The following is a 20054-nucleotide window of genomic DNA, read 5'->3' as shown; positions in this document are numbered from 1 at the left end:
AGCTTGCGCGGTAAAACTAGTCGACGATCCCGCCATCACAATGGAACCAAGCCGGCGGCACCTAGGCACCCTCAATTGGTAAAGGCGAACGCGATGATAGTATAATCATCTCACATAATTACAATCTTATGCAAGCTCTCCAAAGGACCGACTCAGAGACAAAATGCGTATGTATGCACGGAACCCCGTCTCGGGGTGTAGGACCCATAGACGCTGCTGCAGTCATATAATGTATGCTTCAGCCAGCGCAGACGTGACGGCCCGCTCCCGCGGCAACCGTCCTGAAGCATCCGTCGACATCTGCACGACCACTCAAATGCTGACCAGCCAGGCCTTCACGCCCAGGCAAGGGGCCGGCTTGGGCCTGCGCGCGGGACTCAGAGAAATATGAACTTTCGCATGGCAGCCTTTGTCAGAACTAATGGTTCTGTTGCCAGGGCAAATGGCAAGGGGCTGACGCGGGGCACACGGAGGGGTGTTGCGTGCGGCACCAACCCTAGCTGCGACCGCACGGTGTTTTCCATGGGCCATAGCCTCCACGGGCCTGCTCACAGCTCCCGTGTACCCCACAATTCTTACAGGAGAGCTGTGGGTCCCATGCAACTTGACCTCATTCCTGGCAAGTGGCATCAATGGGGGCAGGAGTTACTAGCTGGCGGCAGTCGCTGCTGTGCCGTCCTTAGTGCTTGCCTTCCTGCTTGCCAGGAAGCAAGGTTTAGGGCGCAGCACGTCGCGCCACACATACTTAAGATCCCCTTCAGTATCTCCTAACACACAACACACACACATTTCTTATTAAAGCGCACGTTACCACTGCACGCTGTGTAAACCAATCCGTACCCGTCGTGTCGCAGGCAAGGGCCTGGGTTGGCGCGCTTCGCGGGACGTACTGCCCGGCGAGCTGCTGCTCGCCTCACTGCCACTCGCAGTACTGTACGGCGCCCCTGGCGAGCCGCCGCCTAATGAGGAGCTGGTGGCGGCGCTACGGCAGCGCTGGCCGCGTATGACGCCGTACGAGCGGCGCTGGCTGCAGCTGCTAGCCGACTGCTGCGCCGCCTCCGCCGCCGCCTCCGCGGCGGCGGCGGCGGCTGCAGCTGCCGCGGTGAACCAGGCAGTGGGTGCGAGGGCGGGGCCGGTGCAGCAGACAGGGGCGGGGGCGGCGGCGGCAGTAGCACCGCTGTCGGTGCCGGTTGGGCCGGTGCCGAGCTCGAGGGAGCTGCTGGCACGGGCGAGGGAGCTGCTGCTGGCGGCAGCGGAGGAGCAGGATGAGGAGGGTGGAGGGTCAGAGGCGCAAGGAAACGTTAGCGGGAGCGATATTCTGCCGCCGGCGCTGTTTGGCAGCGCCCCAGAGCCCAAGCGCACCTTCACCAGCCCGCTCCTGACCACGGCCGCTGGCGGCAGCAGTAGCAGCGGCAGTAGCAGCAGTAGCTCGGGCGGCCTGGTGGTCGACGTGGTGGCGCGCTACAGCTACTGCGAGGCACGCGAGGATGCGGCTGTAGCAGAGCTGCTCGACGTTGACCTCGGCCTTGAGGACGGGCTTCCGAACAGCAGTAGCGGCGCCAACGGCAGCAGCAGGAATGACGCCGACGACGGCAGTAGCACCAACGACGGCGGCGGCAGTAGCCGCGGCGGCGGCAGCGAGGGCGTGAGCGTGGCGGGGCTGTGGCCGGAGCTGGGGTTGTTGAATCACAGCTGTGTGCCCAATGCGGCGCTGCTGGTGGTTGGGGGCGCGCTGTATGTGCGGGCGGGGCGGGTGGTGCTGGAGGGGGAGGAGGTCACCGTGTCATACCTCAGCGCAGGTGCGGCTTTGGGTTGGGTTGGGGGCTGGGTTCGGATGCGGACGGTTTGATGTGTTGTGGGATGGGACGGTGGGATGTGCGGTGTACGATGTGTGATGTGGGATCGGGATGATAGCGATCGTACCGACGTGCCGACGTGCCGGCAGGCCGCGGACGCCTCTCGTGTACGTGGAGCCGACAGCCGTTGGCAGGTGGTGGCTATGTCGTACACCTGTGCACCGCGCACATGGGGCGCTGCCGACGCACGCTTGATTGCGTCTGGCGCCATTCCCCGCCACGTCCTCACTGCCCACTTGCCGACCCGCCCACCCACGCACCACGCCCACCCAACCTCCCAACCCCCCACAGGCCTGTTCTCTGACGTTTCCGCCCGCCGCGCCGCCCTCCGCTCCAGCCACGGCTTCGTGTGCTGCTGCCCCCGCTGCCTCATGGAGCAGGAGCACTTCCCCAGCCGCCGTCTGCCGGGGCTGGAGGCGGCGCGGGCGGCGGCACGGGCCGCTACGGCGGCGGCGGTCCGGGAGGCGATAGCAGCGGCGACAGGCGCACGAGCAGCGGCAGGAGCAGGGGAATCGGCAGGAGCGGCAGGGGAAGGGGCAGCAGGGGAAGGGAAATCAACAGGGGTGGCTTTGGCTGCTTCGGCGGCGGCGGTGTCCGAGGCGGAGTTGTCGGAGTGTGCGCTGGCTGACGTGGCGAAGGCGGAGGCGCTCATGGGGCACCGCAACCCCGGGCTGCTGCAGGTGCGGGGGGGGGGGGTAAATACCAGCTCAAACTAAACCAAAACCAACGAAAACGAGCGGAGCACAGGCAGAGGTGTTAGATGCAAGCGATCATACTTATGGGATGTGGGCCGAGGCGTTGTGGAGCAGCAGGGCGAGCGGCGTCGGCGGGGCCGGGGTTGTAAGTACCAGCCCAAACGAAACCCAACCAATGCAAAAGAGCGAGGGCGGTCCCATGACGCCGATGATGGCTGACCAACATGGGGCATGCGTGCGGGCGCAGGCTGTGGGATCCCCTGCAACGCACCCGGTGTAACCTCTCGTGTGCTTCCTAACATACCCTCGCACACACACACACACACACACACACACACACACACACACACACACACACACACACAGAGAGAAGCATGTTGTTGACCCTTTCCCCATGTGCTTCTCCAACATCTAGGCGCTGCTGGACGCGGCGTTTGGCAGCGGCCGCTTCGCCGCCGCCGCCGCGCCCGACCACCTGCTGCTGCGCGACAGCTGCACAGCTGTGGCGGCGGAGCTGGAGGCGGGCGTGCATGCGGTGCTGACGGCGGCGTCGCGGCCGGCGCAGCAGCAGGCGGAGCTGCTGGCGCGGCTGGAGGGCATTCTGGCGCAGGTGCGTGAGCAGGGGTGTGGGTGTGGGTGGGTGGGGGGGTGGGCGTGGGTGGGTGGGTGGGTGGGTGGGTGGGTGGGTGGGTGGGTGGGTGGTGGGTGCATGGCAGAGTGGGGTTTGTTAAGCAAGCGTTCATGTGAAGAACGGAGTGGTTAAATCACGAGAATGAATTGCTGACGTCCAGTAGGAACGTACCGTTGGGGGCGTGGCTTGGGAGGGTGGGGCGCCGCGGGAGGGTGCTGTTGCGTGTGCGCACACACTGCGCACAACCCCATGTGACGAGTGGCAGCGTGCAGCCATGATGCCCTTGCCCGGCTGCGGCTGCGGCTGCGGCTGCGGCTGCGGCTGCTTCCCCCACCAGCCACCACCCAACCGACGACCACCACCACCACCACCACCACCACCACCACCACCACCACCATCACCACCACCACCACTGCCGCAACCCCCCCTTCAGGTGGAGCGCAACTGCGCCCACCTGGAGCTGCCGCCGCGTGGGCGGCTGCTGGTGCTGGCCGCTGTGCTGGGCGTGCTGCGCCTCACGTGCGAGCTGGGGGAGCTCAGCACGCAGGTGTGTGCATGTGGGGGTGGGGGTGGGGTGTTTGCATGAGAGTGTGTGTTCTGGGCGTGTGTATGTGTGTAGGGGACTTGCGTGTGTGTCAGGTATATATGTGTGGGGGGGTGGGCGCCGTGTGTGTGTTGGCGAGCACAAAGAGGCACGGATGCGGTATGCGTGTGCGTGGGAAGGCACTATCGGCGAAAGGGAAGGCATCATCTACACCACCTACCCATGCATCGCATACCATACAAAGTGTGTCCTCGCGCCGGCGCTGCTTCTCAGTACCGTGTCATTGCGCACGTGTGTGCACAGGCCACGCCTGAGCGGCGGCTGCAGCTGTTGGTGACCACGGCCGAGGTGGTGGAGGCGGTGGCGCCCGGCAGCGACGCACACGTCACAGCCGCAGTCAAGGTGTGGGGGGGCGGCAGATGTGGGTTGTGTGTTGGGGTTGTCGGTCGTGTGGTGGCTTCTTGTGGTGTGTAATATGCGGAGAGGGATTGTGCACTTGCTGGGGTGGGTGGCGCGCAGGCAGCCACCAGCACGGGTGCTGAATCCAAAACCAAGCTCGTGCTGTTGCCCTTCAACAATACGTATTCTTAAATTCATCTCGACATCTCAAAGCACCTCTCTGACTGTCGTCCCAGGCAACGACGTGTCAATGCAACCGTGTCGCTCTTTTGTGTAACTCATCTTTCCTTTGACCGCACGGGGCCGCAGGCGGCGAGCATGGCGCGGCGAGTGCACGGGGCTGAGGGCGCGGCGGCGCGGCGGGCGGAGCTGGCGGCGGCAGCGGCGCACATTGCTCGCTACGGCCGCGGGCTGTTGACGGAGCCGGGGCTGCTGCGGCGGATGTCGGGGACGCGGCGGCGGCTGGCCACGGGTTCGGGTCTGGCGGCCAGGACGGGTGTGCTGGCGTGGGTACTGCAAGTCGGCGGCGGGACGGAGTGATGAGGCGTCGAGGACATTTGAGGATCGCGCGAGTGGGGGTTGCCGTTGCCGGTGCAGCATGCGCGCCATTGATGCCATTGCTGTTACAGATGAAAGTTTGTTATGAAGGTCGAAGTGTGGGAAACGCCAGGGGGGGGGTAGGAACAAACTTTTTTGACCCCATGCCAGGACCCCCCGACCCCCCGACCGACCGACCGACCGACCCCCCCTGCCGTACGACCCCCCAAAACCCCCTCAGAACCCCTTAGTTTTTTGTCAGGTTGGTGCCAATTGACTGCTCTCGGTGAGCTCCATCGCTATGTTTGATGATCCGCCTTGGGAACACACTTTGGCCGACCGACATGTGGACATGTGGCCCGGCTGCCGACAAGTATCCTGATAGACTGGCCTGCTATGCAACGGCTTACTTCAATGTTATTTGATGATACGAAATGTGCTGACACGTTCATCCATGCAAAACCCGGCCGGCACCGGCCTGTCCCTGACCAGTTCCCCAGGCATCTCCCGAAATGCCGACATGCCCCTCCCCAAACTGCCCCAAACTATGCACGTGTGCTGAGTCTGGGGTATACCTACGCACGCATCGTTGAGCTGCACCCATTGCGCCGCGTGCTGCAGGACAGAAGCGCTAGGAACAAAACTTGGCACGAACCTGACGAACCTGTGCAAAACCTCTTGGGACCCCCGACCGACCGACCGACCGGCCACTTTGAGGGGTCATAACTTTGGTGTGTCTCGCTGCTATGTCTGCCCTGGACTTTGGTCGGCAGCGTGTGGTTATGGCCGGGTTGGCGGCGCGAGCGAAGCTGCCGTCGGCCCGGGTGCTGAGCATTGGACTTGCCGTCGTAGCTGACTTCTGGGGTCGTCTCCAGACGTTTGTGACTTTGGGTATCAGGCCAAAGGGTTGGGACGCTGTGCCGTTTGCGCATCCCTTCATATCTCGGGCTGTTGGTGACGGCATGGTTTTGCGCTTGCCGTATGACGCTGATTCCCCGCCCCCCTCGCCGTGAGAGGTTGTGCGTGGTTGGTGGCTATGTGTGTGGGCAGGATGCACGTGTGGGCGACCGTTCTAGTACCTGGACGCTTGCGCCCTGGTTAGTGCGTGCGCTGTGCGTGTGTCCTGCGGCCTAGACGTTTCCCGGCACTCCTGTGCCTAGGCTTGTGGCGTTGAGGCACAGCGGTGGGGCTCTGGCGGGTTGAGGCTTGGCTAGGACTCACTGTGCGCGGAGTCACACGGACTTTGCCCGCGGGAGGGTTTGCAGCAAAGTCGGGGTTGGGCCACGCGGGTACCACTCCGGCAAGTCCCTAGGGACTGCGTGTGTCCAATGCCCTAGACTGCCGAAATGTTATCATGTGACATATAATAAGGTCCCTGAATGATTTCCGGGCATAAACTCGAGCGGGAGCCGAAGTCGAAATGCTAAATGTCGCGCTCGCCAGGACTTACTGGAATTCGCCCTACGCTGTCCGGATGACATATATAGGTGAACCTTAGTAGACGGCACTAGATACAGGCCCAAAATACCGCCTATGCGAGATATGGGCTCTGGTCAATTTCGCGACTTGAGCCCTGACCAACATCTTTTGTCCTCTGCCGAGCGCTAATGTCCACTAATGATGTAAGTTATGTACCTACAAAAAGGCGGCGTCTAAATATTGCGGTAGGATTTGCCTCGGGCGACTCCCAGAGCCCTCCGAGCGTGCGGGTTTGGCTTGGAGCACGCACCCCCCCGGACAATTGTGCACATAACTTTCTGATGCCTACTCCTTTTACAGTGGCGATTGCGTATCCTGCATACACTGTGCGTACGCTATCCGTCACGCTATCACGCTTGTAGTTTTCACGACGAAAATATTTGCGTGTCCCATTGCACACCCCATGCACGGCTGCAGCCGTACGGCCTTTCAGGTTTCATCTGCTCAGCTCCGCACCATAGTAACCGTATACTACACAACGATACGAAGCCGTAGGTATGCTGGCGGCCTGGTCAGATGATACCTGTTGGGTCTACCAGGCTGTCAAAGTTTGGACACAGCAAAAGACCAGAGTGGTACCCGCGTGGGTTGGGCCCTGATAGCATGTGATGGCTCGGCGTCTTCGGGAGCTGGGACTGTCCCCTCTGTAACATCCGCATCCATAACTTTGCACCCAGAAACCCATTTTCGATTTTGAAAGCGGATTCGTGATTTTCTCGTTGAGCTCTATCCATTTGAGGCATGGGGTCTGTTTCGGAAGATTCTAACCCCCCCCTGGAAACGCTGTCAACACTTCTCCGCCTACCCATCTCTTGAGTCTCACACGGTCTCACGCACATCGGTCGTATCACAGCCGCTTTTCTTGGTGTCTTCGTCGCCCGCAACATCGAGTCAAAACACAATTACTTGCTTTTTTACTGCTTGTTTGCAACATGGGAAGTTGTAAAATCACTCCGTCTCTGCCAGAGTTATGCCAGGCGTGCCGTGCAGCCCGTATTCCACACCAAGGGCATCCCCCGTGGGCATCCCCACTATTTAATCATCAGCCCAATCGAGTGCAGGAGCATGTGCATGAAAGCATTCCAGCCGCAATATAAAAAGGTCACACTGTCTCAACACCCAACAGTTAGTAGCATGCGTGTACGTCTTGCGTATAACAACTGTTGCAACTATGGCTCCAAAAGCGGGCTGCGATTGCTGCAGTAGCCACTGAGGAGCGTTATCGTCACTTGGTCCTGTGAGATGCCCCAGGAAAGAACGCATGGAGTAATGTAGCAGGAAACGCCGTAAAAGGACTTGATGACAAGCTCGGGTGTAACCTTAGTGTATGGGGCTTACGCGCCGTCAGGCCTTCCTCCCACAAGTATCGATTGGAGTGCAGGATGCTTGAAATGGTGCGATCATGTGCAATGAGAAACGGAAGGCTGGGAATGGTGCAAAGATAATGGAATGCGCTGAATGTATGCAGGCATGCGCTGCATTGAAACGGTCATTAAAACGGCTGTAGCCGATAAAGCAGTCCATCTAGGCCGCTCGATTTCTCCGATGCTACCCAAAGAGGCGCGCCAGCAGCGGCGGCAGGAAGCTCTTGAGCTTTCTGCGGCTGCCGCCCGCGCTACTAGCGCCGTCGCCGATACTGCTGTTGCCAGACGTGGTGCGGCTTTCCCCGTTAGCTGCGGCCCCGGCTGCGGGCCCGGGCGCCCCGGCCCAGCCCGACCCAGTTCCCGGCGACGACGGCCCTGCCACCGACGGCACACTGCCGGCACCCACGGCCCGAGTCCCCGTGAGCGTCACCACGCGGCCCGCCGGCTTGCTGCCTGCCGGCTGCGGCGGCTGCAGCGCCTGCGGCTGCGACGGCGGCTGCGGCTGTAGAGCCTGCGGCGACGGCGGCTGGGCCACCGCCGGCGCGGAGGAACTCGACAGCAGAAGCTGTGGCGCCGGGCCGGATGGCGGTGCCGCCACCTCCGGCAACCGGGCAGACACGCTGATTGTGACCGGCGCCGGCGCCACCTTGTTTGACGCGTGAGAGTGCGGCGGCGACGGCGTCGGCGTGGCGCCTGACCCGGCGGCGCCCGCCGTGCCGCCCGCCCGCGGAGAGCCTGATAACAGCGAAGTCACAGCAGCGACCTCACTGAGGGCCAGCCTGGGGGTGAGAGACAGCACGGAGGGTGAGGGCGGCGCGCCGGACGGGCTGCGGCTTGCAGACACAAGCCGGGAGGAGGCGCCACCGCCGGGGCTGAGTGCGACAGTGTTCAGGCCGCCGGTGTGAGCAAGAGGCACGCCTTGCGAATCGCGGCCGTCGCTGCTGCCGGCGGCTGCGCCGCGGCCGCCTGCAGACGCGGCGGTATCCAGCACCAGCCGGACCGGCGGAGGCATGGCGCCGGCGGCGGCGGCGGCGCCAGTTGACGTGGCGCCGCCAGCGGGCGGCGCCGGCGGCGCCGCTGCCAGCGTCAACGGGCCGGAGGCGAAGTGCGGCGGCGCGGCGCCCACCGCATCTGCGGCACGACCGCCGGCTTCTTGCGTTGCGGGCAGGCGTCCGCTCGGACTAACATGCAACACTTGGTTGCCCGGACTCAGGCTCCGGTTCGTGCCTGCGCCGCCAACCACCTGTCCACCACTGCCAACCGTCGCCACCGCCGCCGCCGCCCCGCCCACCATGCTGGGGATCAAGGCCGCACCGCCGTTACAACTGAAGCGAGTCGGCGGGCCGGGAGCTGAGTTGGCAAGCCCGCCGGCGCCGGCGCCGGTGCTGCCGCTGTCGCTGCCTGCGCCGCCGCCGCTCGGGCTGACGCCGCTGCCGCCGCTCGGGCTGACGCCGCCGCCGAGCCCAAGCGACGCACTGCGATCGTACTGCACCCTCTGCGGGCTGTGCTGGTGTGGGTGCTGGTAGTGGTGGTGCAGGTGGTGGTGGCTGCTGGTGCTGCCAACGCCCAACAGACTCCGGCCAGTGGCGCCGTGCTTGAGCGTTGGCCCCGAGCCGCCAGCAGTCGGGCCTCCCGGTGACGTCACGGCAGCCGATCGATCACCATCACCATCACCACCACCGCCGCCGCCACCAGCCGCGCGCACGGCCATGGCCGCGGCCCTGCCCAGCCTGCCCACGCCGCCGCCGCCCACGCCGCCGTCCTCACCCGGCGAGCCCAGCATTCCCGGCTGCGGGAACACGTCCGTGGTGCCGTCGGACGAAGCCACGACCCGCTCCCTGAACGTCTTGCGCTGAAGCGCTGTGGCAATGAGAGCCCCCTCGCGGTCTGTGGCGCCAACACGCACACGGTTGCTGGAACCTCCCACACCCAGCCGCCCCGCCAATAGGCTGCGTGATGAGGGCGACACATCGCGCCCGCCGCCGCCACCACTGCTGCCGCTGCTTGCACCACCGCCGCCAAGTAGGTTGCTGTGCAGCAGCTGTAAGACTTGTACCGCTGATTCCACACGCTCTGATCGGTCGCCTCCCACCAACACACCACCACCGCCGCCGCCGCCAGCTCCAGCGCCCGCCGCCAGATCGCTCCGCACCAGCTGCAACAGGGACTTGCCTTTCGCCGGCGGGCGGCGGTACCGCCGTGGCTGCTGCTGCTGCTCCGCGGGCGAGCCCACCGGGCTTGACACATCCTCGACTGCCACATCCATCACACCATAGGCGCCGCGAACCGGCGAGCTATAGGAAGCAGCTCCGGCGGAGCTTGGGCCGTCTCGGTCGCTGCTGACACGAGCCATTCGGGTGCGTGGGGAGGCGGCGGCAGGGCAGCCCCCGCCCGTCACGCCGCCATCGGAGGACTTGGCAAAAGCGCCTGGCGTGCGGCCGCCTCCGCGGCCATCGCTGCCGGCGCCGGTGCCGTCGATGCTTGCAGAGGCGCCGGCGCTGGGCAATCCCTCCGTCGGACTCATTGGCTCCACACTATCCATCCACGTGACGGGTGCGGAGGCGGAGGGGCAGCCCGATTCCACTCCCGGCGCTGCGGTCACACGCACCTGCAGGACCTCTGTGCCCGCGTGCGCGGAGCAGTCCGCATGCAAGCCCGAGCCAAACTGACGCCGTGTGGTGCGCAGCCCCGAAGCCTGCTGCGGCCGGCCGCCACCGGCCGTACCACCATCCCCAACCCCAACCCCGCCGCCGCCGCCGCCGCCTGTGAGCGTGCGGTGGTGCAGCATGTGGGGTCCGGAGGAGCTGCGCTGGAAGCGGGAGGTGGTGGCGGCGGCGGCGGCGTGCGCCTGAAGCAGCTGCTGCAGCGGGTTGGCCGCAGGCGAACGCGTCGCAGCCAAGGTCAAGGACGGGGAGGCCCGCTTCGGACCCGGCCCTGACCCTGACCCCGCGCCCGGACCCGGCGCCTGCGCCTGCGCCTGGCATCGCGGTGGGGAACCGGTTGCCGCCAGCGGCCGAGCCTGCGGCGACGGTGGCTGCTGAGGCGGGTGCGGCGGCGGCTGCGACTGCTGCGCCTGTGGTTTGGGCTGCGACGGCAGCTGGGCCTGTGGCACGGGTGAGCCGGACCGCGGCTGCGGCTGTGGCCTGAGGGCGCCAGCGCTGGGCCAGGGGGAGCAGGGCGCCGAGTGCAGCTGCGGCAGCAGGGCGGTGCCGGCGGCGTCCTCGCGCTGCCGCGCACACCTCGGGCTTCCTGCCGCCGGCGCCTGCTCGTCCTCCATGTCCCTCAGCGCGGCGCGAATGGCGGTGACGTACTGCTCCACAGTCTTGCAGCCAGACAGGCGTAGCCTGTGGGGCGGCGGCGGAGTCAGGGGCGGGTGGCGGAGTCAGGGGCGGCGGTCAGGGAGCTTGCGACGGCGGCAGCAGCATGCCTAGACGAGAGCAAAGCGTATGGCACTTGTGCCGCAGCCGTCCTCCTTGTCCTGCGCGCGGCTTGCCCATCCACGAACCCTCCAGCCCTCCTCACACGCACAAACAAACACGCACACACACACACAACACGCGCACGCACAACACACACGCATACACACACACACACGCACGCACGCACACACACACACACACACACACATACACACCAGCCTTCCCGGCCCACCTCCCGGCGATCTCCACCCGCGGTATGGCCTTGACTCCCTTGTGTGCAGCCATGTCCGACTGCACACGCTCCGCATACACCCCCGGCTCTGCCAGCACCGCCGCCGCCTCGGCCCGCGGCAGGCCGGCCCGCTCCGCCGCCGCCAGCAGGTTCACGTGGCCCTCAGGCGAGCTGCCCACATACAGACCCTGTAGGTGGCGGCAGGAGCGGGAAGGGGGTTTGGCGGGAATGCGTGGTGCGGGTGCAGGCGCCCTCTGCTCCTTTTCCCTTCCATGGCTTTGCTTTGGTCCTAAGGTGTCTTGGCGTTGCATCCTCTTATGACTTGAGTATACAACACCCGCAATTTGTCCTTCATGTTGCTTGCTGGGAACACCGCATCTAAAGCATCACCCACCTCCTCCTTGCCCTTGGATGGCCCACTCCCTTCTTGTGCCCTCTGACATACCGTACACACACGCAAGCACGCACGCACGTACATACACACGCACGCACGCACGCACGCACGCACGCACACACACACACACACACACCGTCGCTTTGCTGCATCGCATACACTGTCTTTGCGCAACGTTTTCCTTGTGCTCTTTAACACAAGTGCGCGAGCCGGTTCATGTCCCGCGGGCGTGCCGGGGCCTCTAGGGCTCGTGTTTTAGCGACTTGATTTGTGAGTGTATGGACAATTTCTGGTGGTGAAATTGCCCTATGCTCACAAATCTGTCGAAGGGTAATTTTCGGCGTCCTACTCAGTGCTGTGCTGCGTGCCGTCGCGTCTGGACGATGCTACCGAAAATTGCTATCTTGTCGGAGTTTTGGGCACTAGGCCTGGAGCCCGTTCCGCGGGGTCGGGGACCGGGCTGGGGGCCTTGTGGCGCCCCGGGTGCGCCGTGTTCCTCCTGCTTGTCGCGTTCCTCTGATTTGCGCCATAACCTGTACTGACTTTGGGCCCACCCTCCCCATGCCGCTGCCCCGCGGCATCGACGTCCCCATAAGCTGTGCGTGTACTTGGACCTGGTGCTACATGGCCGCATGAGGGGAGTACCTAGCGTGTGCCGCCTCCGTCACACCGTGGAGTGGGGAGCGGGGGTTTTCCCCCGCCAGCCCATGGTGCTGACACCCCATTTGCATTTGCCGTCATGCATGCGCCCATGCCGTCCCCCACCTGTTTATTTGCTCGTGGTCGCCCACCCTCCGTCTCTTTCCTAAATCGCGCAACCCCTAGTATAGTTAATTGGGCTGGGACTGGGCTGCATGTTTGCTCTTGCTCGTCGCGCGCCGCCGCGCTAACATGTTCCTTCGCTCTTGTTCGTGACACTCCCCTGCTGCCGCCCTGTGCTCTGTTGTTTTCTTATTCGCTCGTAGGTGAGAATTTCATCGAGGATTGGGCGGGAGCTTGGACTTAGCGGCCAGGAGTAGCGACGCGGAGCTAGGAATTGTAGGAGTGCCTGGGCCTCACGGTACCGTGAGCACATGCATGGGTTTGCACCCTTGAGAGCGTGTGGACACTAATCCCCCCTCGAGGTTAGAGTAGCGGGGGTTGCGCGATTTCCGGTTGGTAAGACCGGCGGCTCACCGCAGCAGGTATGCGAGGTAACTTCAGGTAACATCCGTAAACCGTCGCTTTGCTGCATCGCATACACTGTCTTTGCGCAACGTTTTCCTTGTGCTCTTTAACACACACACACATGCACACACGCACACACGCACACACGCACACACGCACACACACACACACACACACATCCAAACCCCCACCCCCAACCCCCCCATTCAACCCCCCCCAACGCCCCCACACGCACGTGGCAGTGGTAGGCGTTGTAGATGCCCTCCAGCAGGTCCCAGGCGCGGCGGTGGCCGTGCCGGTCTGCGGCCCAGGCCAGCAGTCGGTGCGCGTCCATGTTGCACCCCGTCAGCCCCTCCAGCGTGAGGCGCAGACCCTCCTTCTCATAGGCCCTGTAAAACACGTTGGCGGTGGGCAGGGGTAAAGAGACGTCCGTGCCGATGGCGCGTGTGGACAAATGCGCGGTCCGCGGGAGGCGCAGCTGCTGTTGCTCTGCTTTAGAGGTGGGTGTGAGCTGGGCTGGGAGTGGCAAAGTCTAAGGGTATGGGGTTCACGGCAGGGTCGAGGACAGCGCGCAAGGGCGACGGCAAGCGGAAGGCAGGGGTGTGTTCGCGGCGGTGCGGGACCACTCACTTGGACGCGACGGGATACAGCTCCTGCAGCTTCTGCGCACCCACCACGCCTGCACGCGGGGATGCAAGGATGTGTGTTCAACGGCAACGGGCACGTAATGCATGCACCGAAGCAAGTGCCGAATGCAACCAGGAGCAACCACCACACATACCTGTGAGGTATTCCCACTTTGAGACTCCCTCCTTGGGTGCGTTTGGGCCCCTGAGGAAAAGCAAGGGGGTCATCAAGCCCTGCAAGCCGCCATTGTGCTTCAATGGATCCCCGGAAGTGAGACCACCGAGCTAACCGCCGACGACACGGTCGATTACCCTCAATCTCAGGCTGTCAGCTATAAGTTAGCTAGCTGTGCGCCCCCAGCACATACACCCGGTTTCATCCTTTCCTACCATGAGAATGGAACCCAGTGCACCTGCAGGGCAACAAGGGGGAAACCCGGCGGCGAAATATACTTAGCAGCGTGATTCGGCTATCAAACCGAAGGGCCAGCTGATGTCCCCTGTGTACAACGTGAACCTAACTGCCGGGTCAGCGCGGGCGGGCATGCGTGCCAACTGTAGGGTTTGGTGACTCTGACGGCCTCCAACCATCACCAGATGCAACGCTGCTCAGGAATCGGCCTAGTGTACATGAATGCGCCTAAGTTTGACGTGTGCGTGAAGTGCAGCCGCATATCCAAATTTCATCGGAACACACCTCGAAGCTGGCTTGCGCACAGATGGACATAGCTGTACTGAGCCTGCGCTTTGAGATGTAGCACCATGGCTGCGGGATGAACACACAAATAGTTTGGCGATGAGCGATGCGCACTTCTCGACGGTAAAGCTTCTATTGCTGACACCAAGCAACTTCAACAAGCGTGCGGCCTAACACACTTACGCACGACACGTCGCCCAGAACCACGACTTGTAGTGGCCGTGGAGCCATCGGTCGCCAGGAAACGACTAATAGAGCGCGCCCCGCCCCGCCTCGGCCTAAGCTGCCTTAGCAGTTCGATTACATATTATATGCATACAGCTGCTAGCTGTTAAGGTCAAGCGCCGGCAAACTTCAGTTTGCAAGGACTTCCTGTTCTCACTGCGTAAATGCCAACTTACAACTTGATTCGGAAATGATGAAACGCATTGAGATACAATCTATTTGCTTTAGCAGGAAAACCCGAGCGATTTCAGCCGTTAGGTACGCGCTTCTCACTATGGCCATGCTCGTTGCATAAGTGACGGGAGCGTGCTTCTCGAAACACCTGGAAACTACATATATGCACAGTTTGTGAGTACCTGCTGTTGAACAGCAGCCGCGGCTTTGGGGGAAGGGGCGTACGAATGGTGCGGCCAGGGCTCTCGTTGCTGCCCGCGGAGGCTCCCGAAGATCAACGTTGGCTTCCGACAGGCCGGATGGCTAAGCGAGGCACTTGAGCAAACACTGTCACGTATGGGCGTATGGGCTGTGACGCAGCAGGGTGCCTGACAGGGGGCAGATGCAGCCAGCAAGGGTGTGTGAAGCGCCAGCCCCGCGCAACCCTTCCTCGGCAGCAAGCACATGCTTTGCTATCAGATTACAATATGTTGCTGCTTGCAAGCGACAACAACCTCCGCTGCCGCCTGCACTCGCATTCGCGTTTTAGCATTTCCATGTTCACTCGAGGGGGTAGAAAGCTCAGGTTCTTACCCCATGCTCAATATTACAGAGCTTCAGGAGAGCATTATGCACGTACTTTTAGTTTTAAAGGGGGGGTCTGGTGAGGAAGTTCTGGGCCGCCAAAGTTGGGGGGTCGGTCCTCGTCCCTGGAGTCCGTCGGGTTTCGGGAGCCCACGCGGGAGCCCATCCTGGCGGATTTCGGGAAGCGTCCCACAAGCAAAACTAGGGGCCAAACGCAGCAGTACGAGGCTCATATGTGCACATTATGACGTAATAAGCACAAACAAAGAGTGGGAGGGCTAAGTTGTGCATCCGGGCGTGGACATGTCGGGACATGTCTCCGCATTCAACACGTGCGCATTGACACAGCTGGGCCAGTGCTCGTATCTTATAGATGCCCTCAGGCGCCCGGCATCTACACATGCGTAGATGACCCTGACCGCGGCATCTACACTTAAGCCCCCAAGCCCCCAAAACGTCTACGCTTCCCCCATTCTTGCGCCAAAAGTGGCCAGACACCTGCGTAGATGCGCGGCACCCAAACGCAAAATTTTTTTAGGGCAGCGCTGCCTGCAGGCGGTCGTACCATGGGGGGGCTTACGTGCTCACCAAGTCCAAGTGTGCAACCACTGCGGGACGGTGTGGGTGAGTCCACTTTGTGGGCGGGCGGCTGGCTGGGCGATGGATGGGTGGCTGGGTGGCGGCTCAGTGGGGCTCAGTGGGTGGTGGCTGGCTGGGTGACGGCTCAGTGGGGCTCAGTGGGGCTCAGTGGGGCGCAGTCGTGGGCTCAGTGGGGCTCAGTGGGTGATGGCTGGGTGACGGCTGGGTGACGGCTCAGTCGTGGGCTCAGTGGGACTCACTCACTCTACCCTCCCGACGGTGCAGGGACGTGACGTCAACTCCGCAACCAACATCCGGCACGCGCTGGTGGAAATGCTGCTGGGGCACAAGCGACCTGCATCGCTGCAGACTGGCGGCGGCGGCGGCGGCGGCGGCGGCAGCGGCGGCGGCGGCAGCGGCGGCGGCGGCGGCGGCAGCGGCGGCGGCGGCAGCGGCAGCGGCGGCGGCGGCAGCGGCAGCGGCGGCGGCGCGTGCGCGCATCTTGGTAGCGGAGGGGGCGGGAAAGGCCACGTGGAGGAGGAGAGCGCAGCGCCGCCCAAGAAGCGGTGCAAGCGCGCAGGCTGAGGAGCCGGCTGGCGGTGTCTAGGTAGCGGTCCGCGGTGGGGCTGGTAGGGCATGCGTAGCGGCATGACAAGTAGTGCGGCTGTTGACAACTGTGCTACGTCTGGCTGCGGTTGGCTCTGCTGTGGCATCGCGATTGCTAGGCACCTGGTTTGGCTATGTGCCTGTGGAAACCGACCCCGGCTATGTCCGGGCGATGAGGTTGTTCGGCCTCAGACTGTGGAGGGGCTCAGCCCCTTTTCCCGTGACCGGGGAACACTTGTCCATGGATGGGATTCCGCGTGTGACCGAAGTCTCAGAAAAGGACCGCTGATGGCACGGAGTGATAGTGCTCGTCAAGAGAAGTCGATTGACACCACTTTGATATAAAATGGAGGGGTTTTAACCCCCGAACAACAAGGTTTTGTCCGTCGCGGGGTCGGTCGTCCCCTCAAGGGGGGTCCCGGGGGATATCGAAGCATGGGGTCTGGCACTTTGTTTCCTACCCCCCCTGGTTCACTAACCGTTTTAACCATACACTCCGCTGGGCTAGTCCCGGAGGACGCCACGACCTCCAGTGCTGCCTCTTTATCTCCTTGGGCACCGGCGTCACACAAGCCGCCCGCTACATCGGTCCGCATGCTGCTACACCGCTGCAAGCAGTAACAGTTAAAACCACATCCGTCGCAGAATCCCAAAATCCCGTACCGTTGGACACGCCCTACACCATTCCCGCATGCGTATCACACCACAACCGACTGCGCGGGTGCAGAATTGCAGAATCATAAGACTTTTACTCCCCTACACAGCGGGTTGAAACGCCATTCCCAAGAGCGTCAATAGTCAAACCACATACCGTAAGCTCTTTACTATGCTTGCTTGCAGCGTGAATGCGTATGCATGTAAGGACCCCCCCGGCAGCAACAAAGGGCCTTGCTTACACATGCAGGCATGCACACGTGTCTCTCACCCACGCTCTCTACGCAAACCTCTCACACCAGTCACAACCGTGGTCACAGTAAGCACTTGCGCTGCACAGCACTTAAGCACGCGCTGAGCTTGGAGGGGTAGCTCTCATACCACAAATCAAACCTGTCCCCGAAGTGGGCTCGATTGGCTCTATCGCACTTAAGCACCCAGGAAAGGTACAAACCATACCCTGGGTCCCGTTGGACCGTGAATGGCACAACAACGGCAACATTTCAAACTACCAGAGTGGCACGCATGCAGCTCAGCACTTACTTGCTGCAGATCTGCTCGAACAGCTCCTCAAACATCTCAGGCGGCTGCGCGCCCGACATTTTGTACCTGTGGCACATGCAACCGGGTTAAGTGGGGGACGCGTTTGTTGTCATAGGTATGGGCAAGCAGACCAAGCCACGGGCGCGTCCCTGTCTTTGGAGTTTGGGTGCTCGCATCACTGTACCGGTAGTCTCTCCGGTCAACCACCTCACCTGACACCAGCATTTTGCTTGTGTACAGACGGTGCCACCCCCACCGCAGGCAAGCCCAGGGTCCTGCCCCCTGCCAACCCCAGTGTACCCACCGCACCAACCCAATCCAACCCAACCCAGCCAAACACCCTCCATGACTCCAACCCTACCCAGCCCAACCACCACTCACCGGCCCTCAACGGTGAAGAACGGCACGCCGCCCACGCCACGTGCCCGCGCAATCTGCTGCTTGACCTGCTCGGTGTAGGCCGCCGGGTCGTCCAGCACCGCCGCCGCCGCCGCCGCGTCCAGTCCAGCCCTCGACACAGCCGCTAGCAGCACCTGGCGGTCGCCAATGTACTGCTCCTGTGGCGGGGCGGAGGGCACAAACACACGCGCGGGCGGGGGAGGCGACGCGTGAGGGCAGGATACTGGACTACGGGGGTAGGGTGTGGGGGCTGGGCGCGAGGCTGGCTTCCTCAGCTTGGCTGGCATGAGTTGAGTGGCATCCACGCCAGCCTCCATCCCATACCTCCCAAACCTTCCCAATCTCCCCAACCTTTCCATCACCCTTCCCAACTTCCCCGACCCCCCCCCCCCGCCACCCTCGCAAGCCTCCCACACCTTTCTCTCACACACACTCACACTCACACTCACACACACAAACGCAACGTTTTCCTTGTGCTCTTTAACACACACACACACACACAAACACACGCACGCACACATACCCGTGTGAAGTAGTCCAGGAAGAACTCCTCCACCAGCTTGTTCTGCAGCTGCGCGCCGTACTTGTCCTCCGCCCAGGCGATCAGGCGGTGGCTGTCAAGTGTGTTGCCGGTCAGGCCGCCCGTGCTGTAGGCCAGTCCCAGGTCGGCGTACACCCTGCCGGGGGGGGGTTACATTCATGATTAATTAAGAAGTGAAGTCGTAGGCAGGTACAGTTGCATCGGGGGGGGGGGCGGGAAGGAAAAGGGAATGGAGGGGAGGGGCGGGTGGGAAGAGGAGGCGGTAGAAAGGGAGGTTGGGGGACGGAAGCAGAAGGTGCGGAGGTCGGAGGAGAGCGGGCTGAAACACCATGCTGACACACCCTGTGCCACACCACACACGCGCATCCCCGCTGCGCACACAGCTTCCAGTCCGCCCCGCCACCTCCCCGCACGCCCCAGACCTGCTCCACACACCCAGCCACCCACTTGGTCATCATGGGCATCATCTGCGCCACCCGCGCCGGCCCGAACTTGTCGTTGTAGTACTGCAGCTTGCTCAGGCCCTCCTTTGGCGCCTCGGGGGCCAGCTGGTAGGGCCGCCAGGTGACAGTGAAGTCGGCCCGGTCAGCGAACTTGGACATGGCCTGTTCAGGTGGTGGTGGTGGTGGTGGTGGTGGTGGTGGTGGTGGTGAGGGAAGGGGGCATGGGGTGGGGTGCGTGGTGGCGGTAGCCGTTCATGGAGAAATGGAGAATGGAGTAATTCCATCACTCCGCGTAGGGGGATTTGCAATGTGGGAGTGCTTAGGTGTTGGTGAGAACAAGGAGGGAGGGTGATTATAGAGCGCCGCAGGAGTGTGGAAAAGGACGCGTGCCAATACGGCAGTGTGTGCAGCGGACGCGAGGATCCGCCATGACGCGAGTACCGAAGCAGCATTCTTGTGGAGGCTGGGTTAGCGGGCATGCGTGCACGAGTGGCGGCCAGCTGGTGGCTTGTCGCGGGTGGAGGCAGTCAGGCAGATGGAGGGGTGGTGGGGCGGGGCTGGAGACGTTGGCGGCAGCACGCGGCGTTCCGGACCCACCTGCTCCAGCCGCCGCTTGCCAACGAAGCACCAGGGGCTACAGGGCAAGCGCGCGAGCAAGCACACAGCACGGTAAGTAAGGCACAAGGACGGGGTGGCTAGCGAGCAAAGCAGCTGAGTAGGTCGCTGGCGCAGGCGCGTAGAGCTGCTGCCGCAGGCAACCCGTACGAACCGTCACCCGTCCGCCGGGTTACGTTGCCACCTGCCAACGTCATCCCGACCGTCGTCCCTCCGCCTCAGTAGCCCGCATCGGATATATGGTATGCATAGTTTCAGGGGGCTAGCACGCATGATAGGCCCTGGATGCTCATGATGCAACAACGCCCGAAGGATGACAATGCGCATCCCTCAGTTTACCAGGCCCCACCCCGTGCTCCCACTCTCACCATACTGTGTCACTGACAACTTCCACGTTGATGGACTTCTTTGCCATGGTCATCACGGTAAGTGGCCGACGGCCTCGTAACTGGAGGTTGGCTCGGTGCGCAGCACGAAGCATGCAAGCTATACCTGCTTTCACGGAATATATACGTATGTAAACAAAGTCGGAAAGCGCAGATTACAGTATGCGCAGAAATGCGGGGATTGAGGGATAGAAGGCCCGGGAACGCCTGAAATTGCCCATGCAGCCAATGTCGCCCGCCCCGGCACTCCCAGTCTCCAAACTGTCCACGCGTTTTGCCAAAGTG

The 20054-nt window shown here is 62.8% G+C and overlaps 4 protein-coding genes across 5 annotated transcripts; 2 read left to right on the top strand and 2 right to left on the bottom strand.

Moving 5' to 3' along the window:
• The first annotated feature begins 106 nt into the window (after positions 1-106).
• On the top strand, positions 107-6300 carry CHLRE_12g553600v5 (uncharacterized protein). Its single transcript, XM_043069046.1, has 8 exons — positions 107-345; positions 582-619; positions 855-1799; positions 2148-2536; positions 2967-3161; positions 3616-3729; positions 4030-4128; positions 4435-6300. Exons 1-8 carry the CDS (start codon positions 230-232, stop codon positions 4663-4665), a joined length of 2127 nt encoding a protein of 708 aa, XP_042918946.1. The 5' UTR covers positions 107-229; the 3' UTR covers positions 4666-6300.
• Positions 6301-6423: 123 nt separating this feature from the next.
• On the bottom strand, positions 6424-14576 carry CHLRE_12g553650v5 (uncharacterized protein). Of its 2 annotated transcripts, XM_043069047.1 has the most exons (8): positions 14224-14576; positions 14041-14109; positions 13734-13756; positions 13499-13548; positions 13348-13396; positions 12953-13106; positions 11157-11344; positions 7425-10849 (listed from the first exon to the last, which is right to left on the bottom strand). In XM_043069047.1, exons 2-8 carry the CDS (start codon positions 14068-14070, stop codon positions 7690-7692), a joined length of 3654 nt encoding a protein of 1217 aa, XP_042918944.1. In that variant the 5' UTR covers positions 14071-14109; positions 14224-14576; the 3' UTR covers positions 7425-7689. The 2 variants fall into 2 exon arrangements, with proteins under 2 accessions (XP_042918945.1, XP_042918944.1); XM_043069048.1 differs by lacking the exons at positions 13734-13756; positions 14041-14109; positions 14224-14576 and having other exon boundaries at positions 6424-10849; positions 13499-13516.
• A 330-nt stretch (positions 14577-14906) lies between these two features.
• CHLRE_12g553702v5 (uncharacterized protein) lies at positions 14907-16472 on the top strand. The gene is made up of 2 exons (XM_043069051.1): positions 14907-15082; positions 15868-16472. The coding sequence occupies exon 2, from the start codon at positions 15916-15918 to the stop codon at positions 16165-16167; it is 252 nt and encodes an 83-aa protein (XP_042918943.1). The 5' UTR covers positions 14907-15082; positions 15868-15915; the 3' UTR covers positions 16168-16472.
• A 29-nt stretch (positions 16473-16501) lies between these two features.
• CHLRE_12g553700v5 (uncharacterized protein) lies at positions 16502-19918 on the bottom strand. Its single transcript, XM_043069050.1, has 6 exons — positions 19752-19918; positions 19366-19402; positions 18773-18930; positions 18308-18461; positions 17767-17942; positions 16502-17451 (listed from the first exon to the last, which is right to left on the bottom strand). Exons 1-6 carry the CDS (start codon positions 19802-19804, stop codon positions 17382-17384), a joined length of 648 nt encoding a protein of 215 aa, XP_042918942.1. The 5' UTR covers positions 19805-19918; the 3' UTR covers positions 16502-17381.
• Between the last annotated feature and the right edge of the window lie 136 nt (positions 19919-20054).

This window comes from Chlamydomonas reinhardtii, chromosome 12, assembly GCF_000002595.2.
Source record: "Chlamydomonas reinhardtii strain CC-503 cw92 mt+ chromosome 12, whole genome shotgun sequence".
NCBI lineage: Eukaryota > Viridiplantae > Chlorophyta > Chlorophyceae > Chlamydomonadales > Chlamydomonadaceae > Chlamydomonas > Chlamydomonas reinhardtii.
The sequence above is the reverse complement of the archived record's forward strand: the minus strand, read 5'-3'. Positions and strand labels throughout refer to the sequence as shown.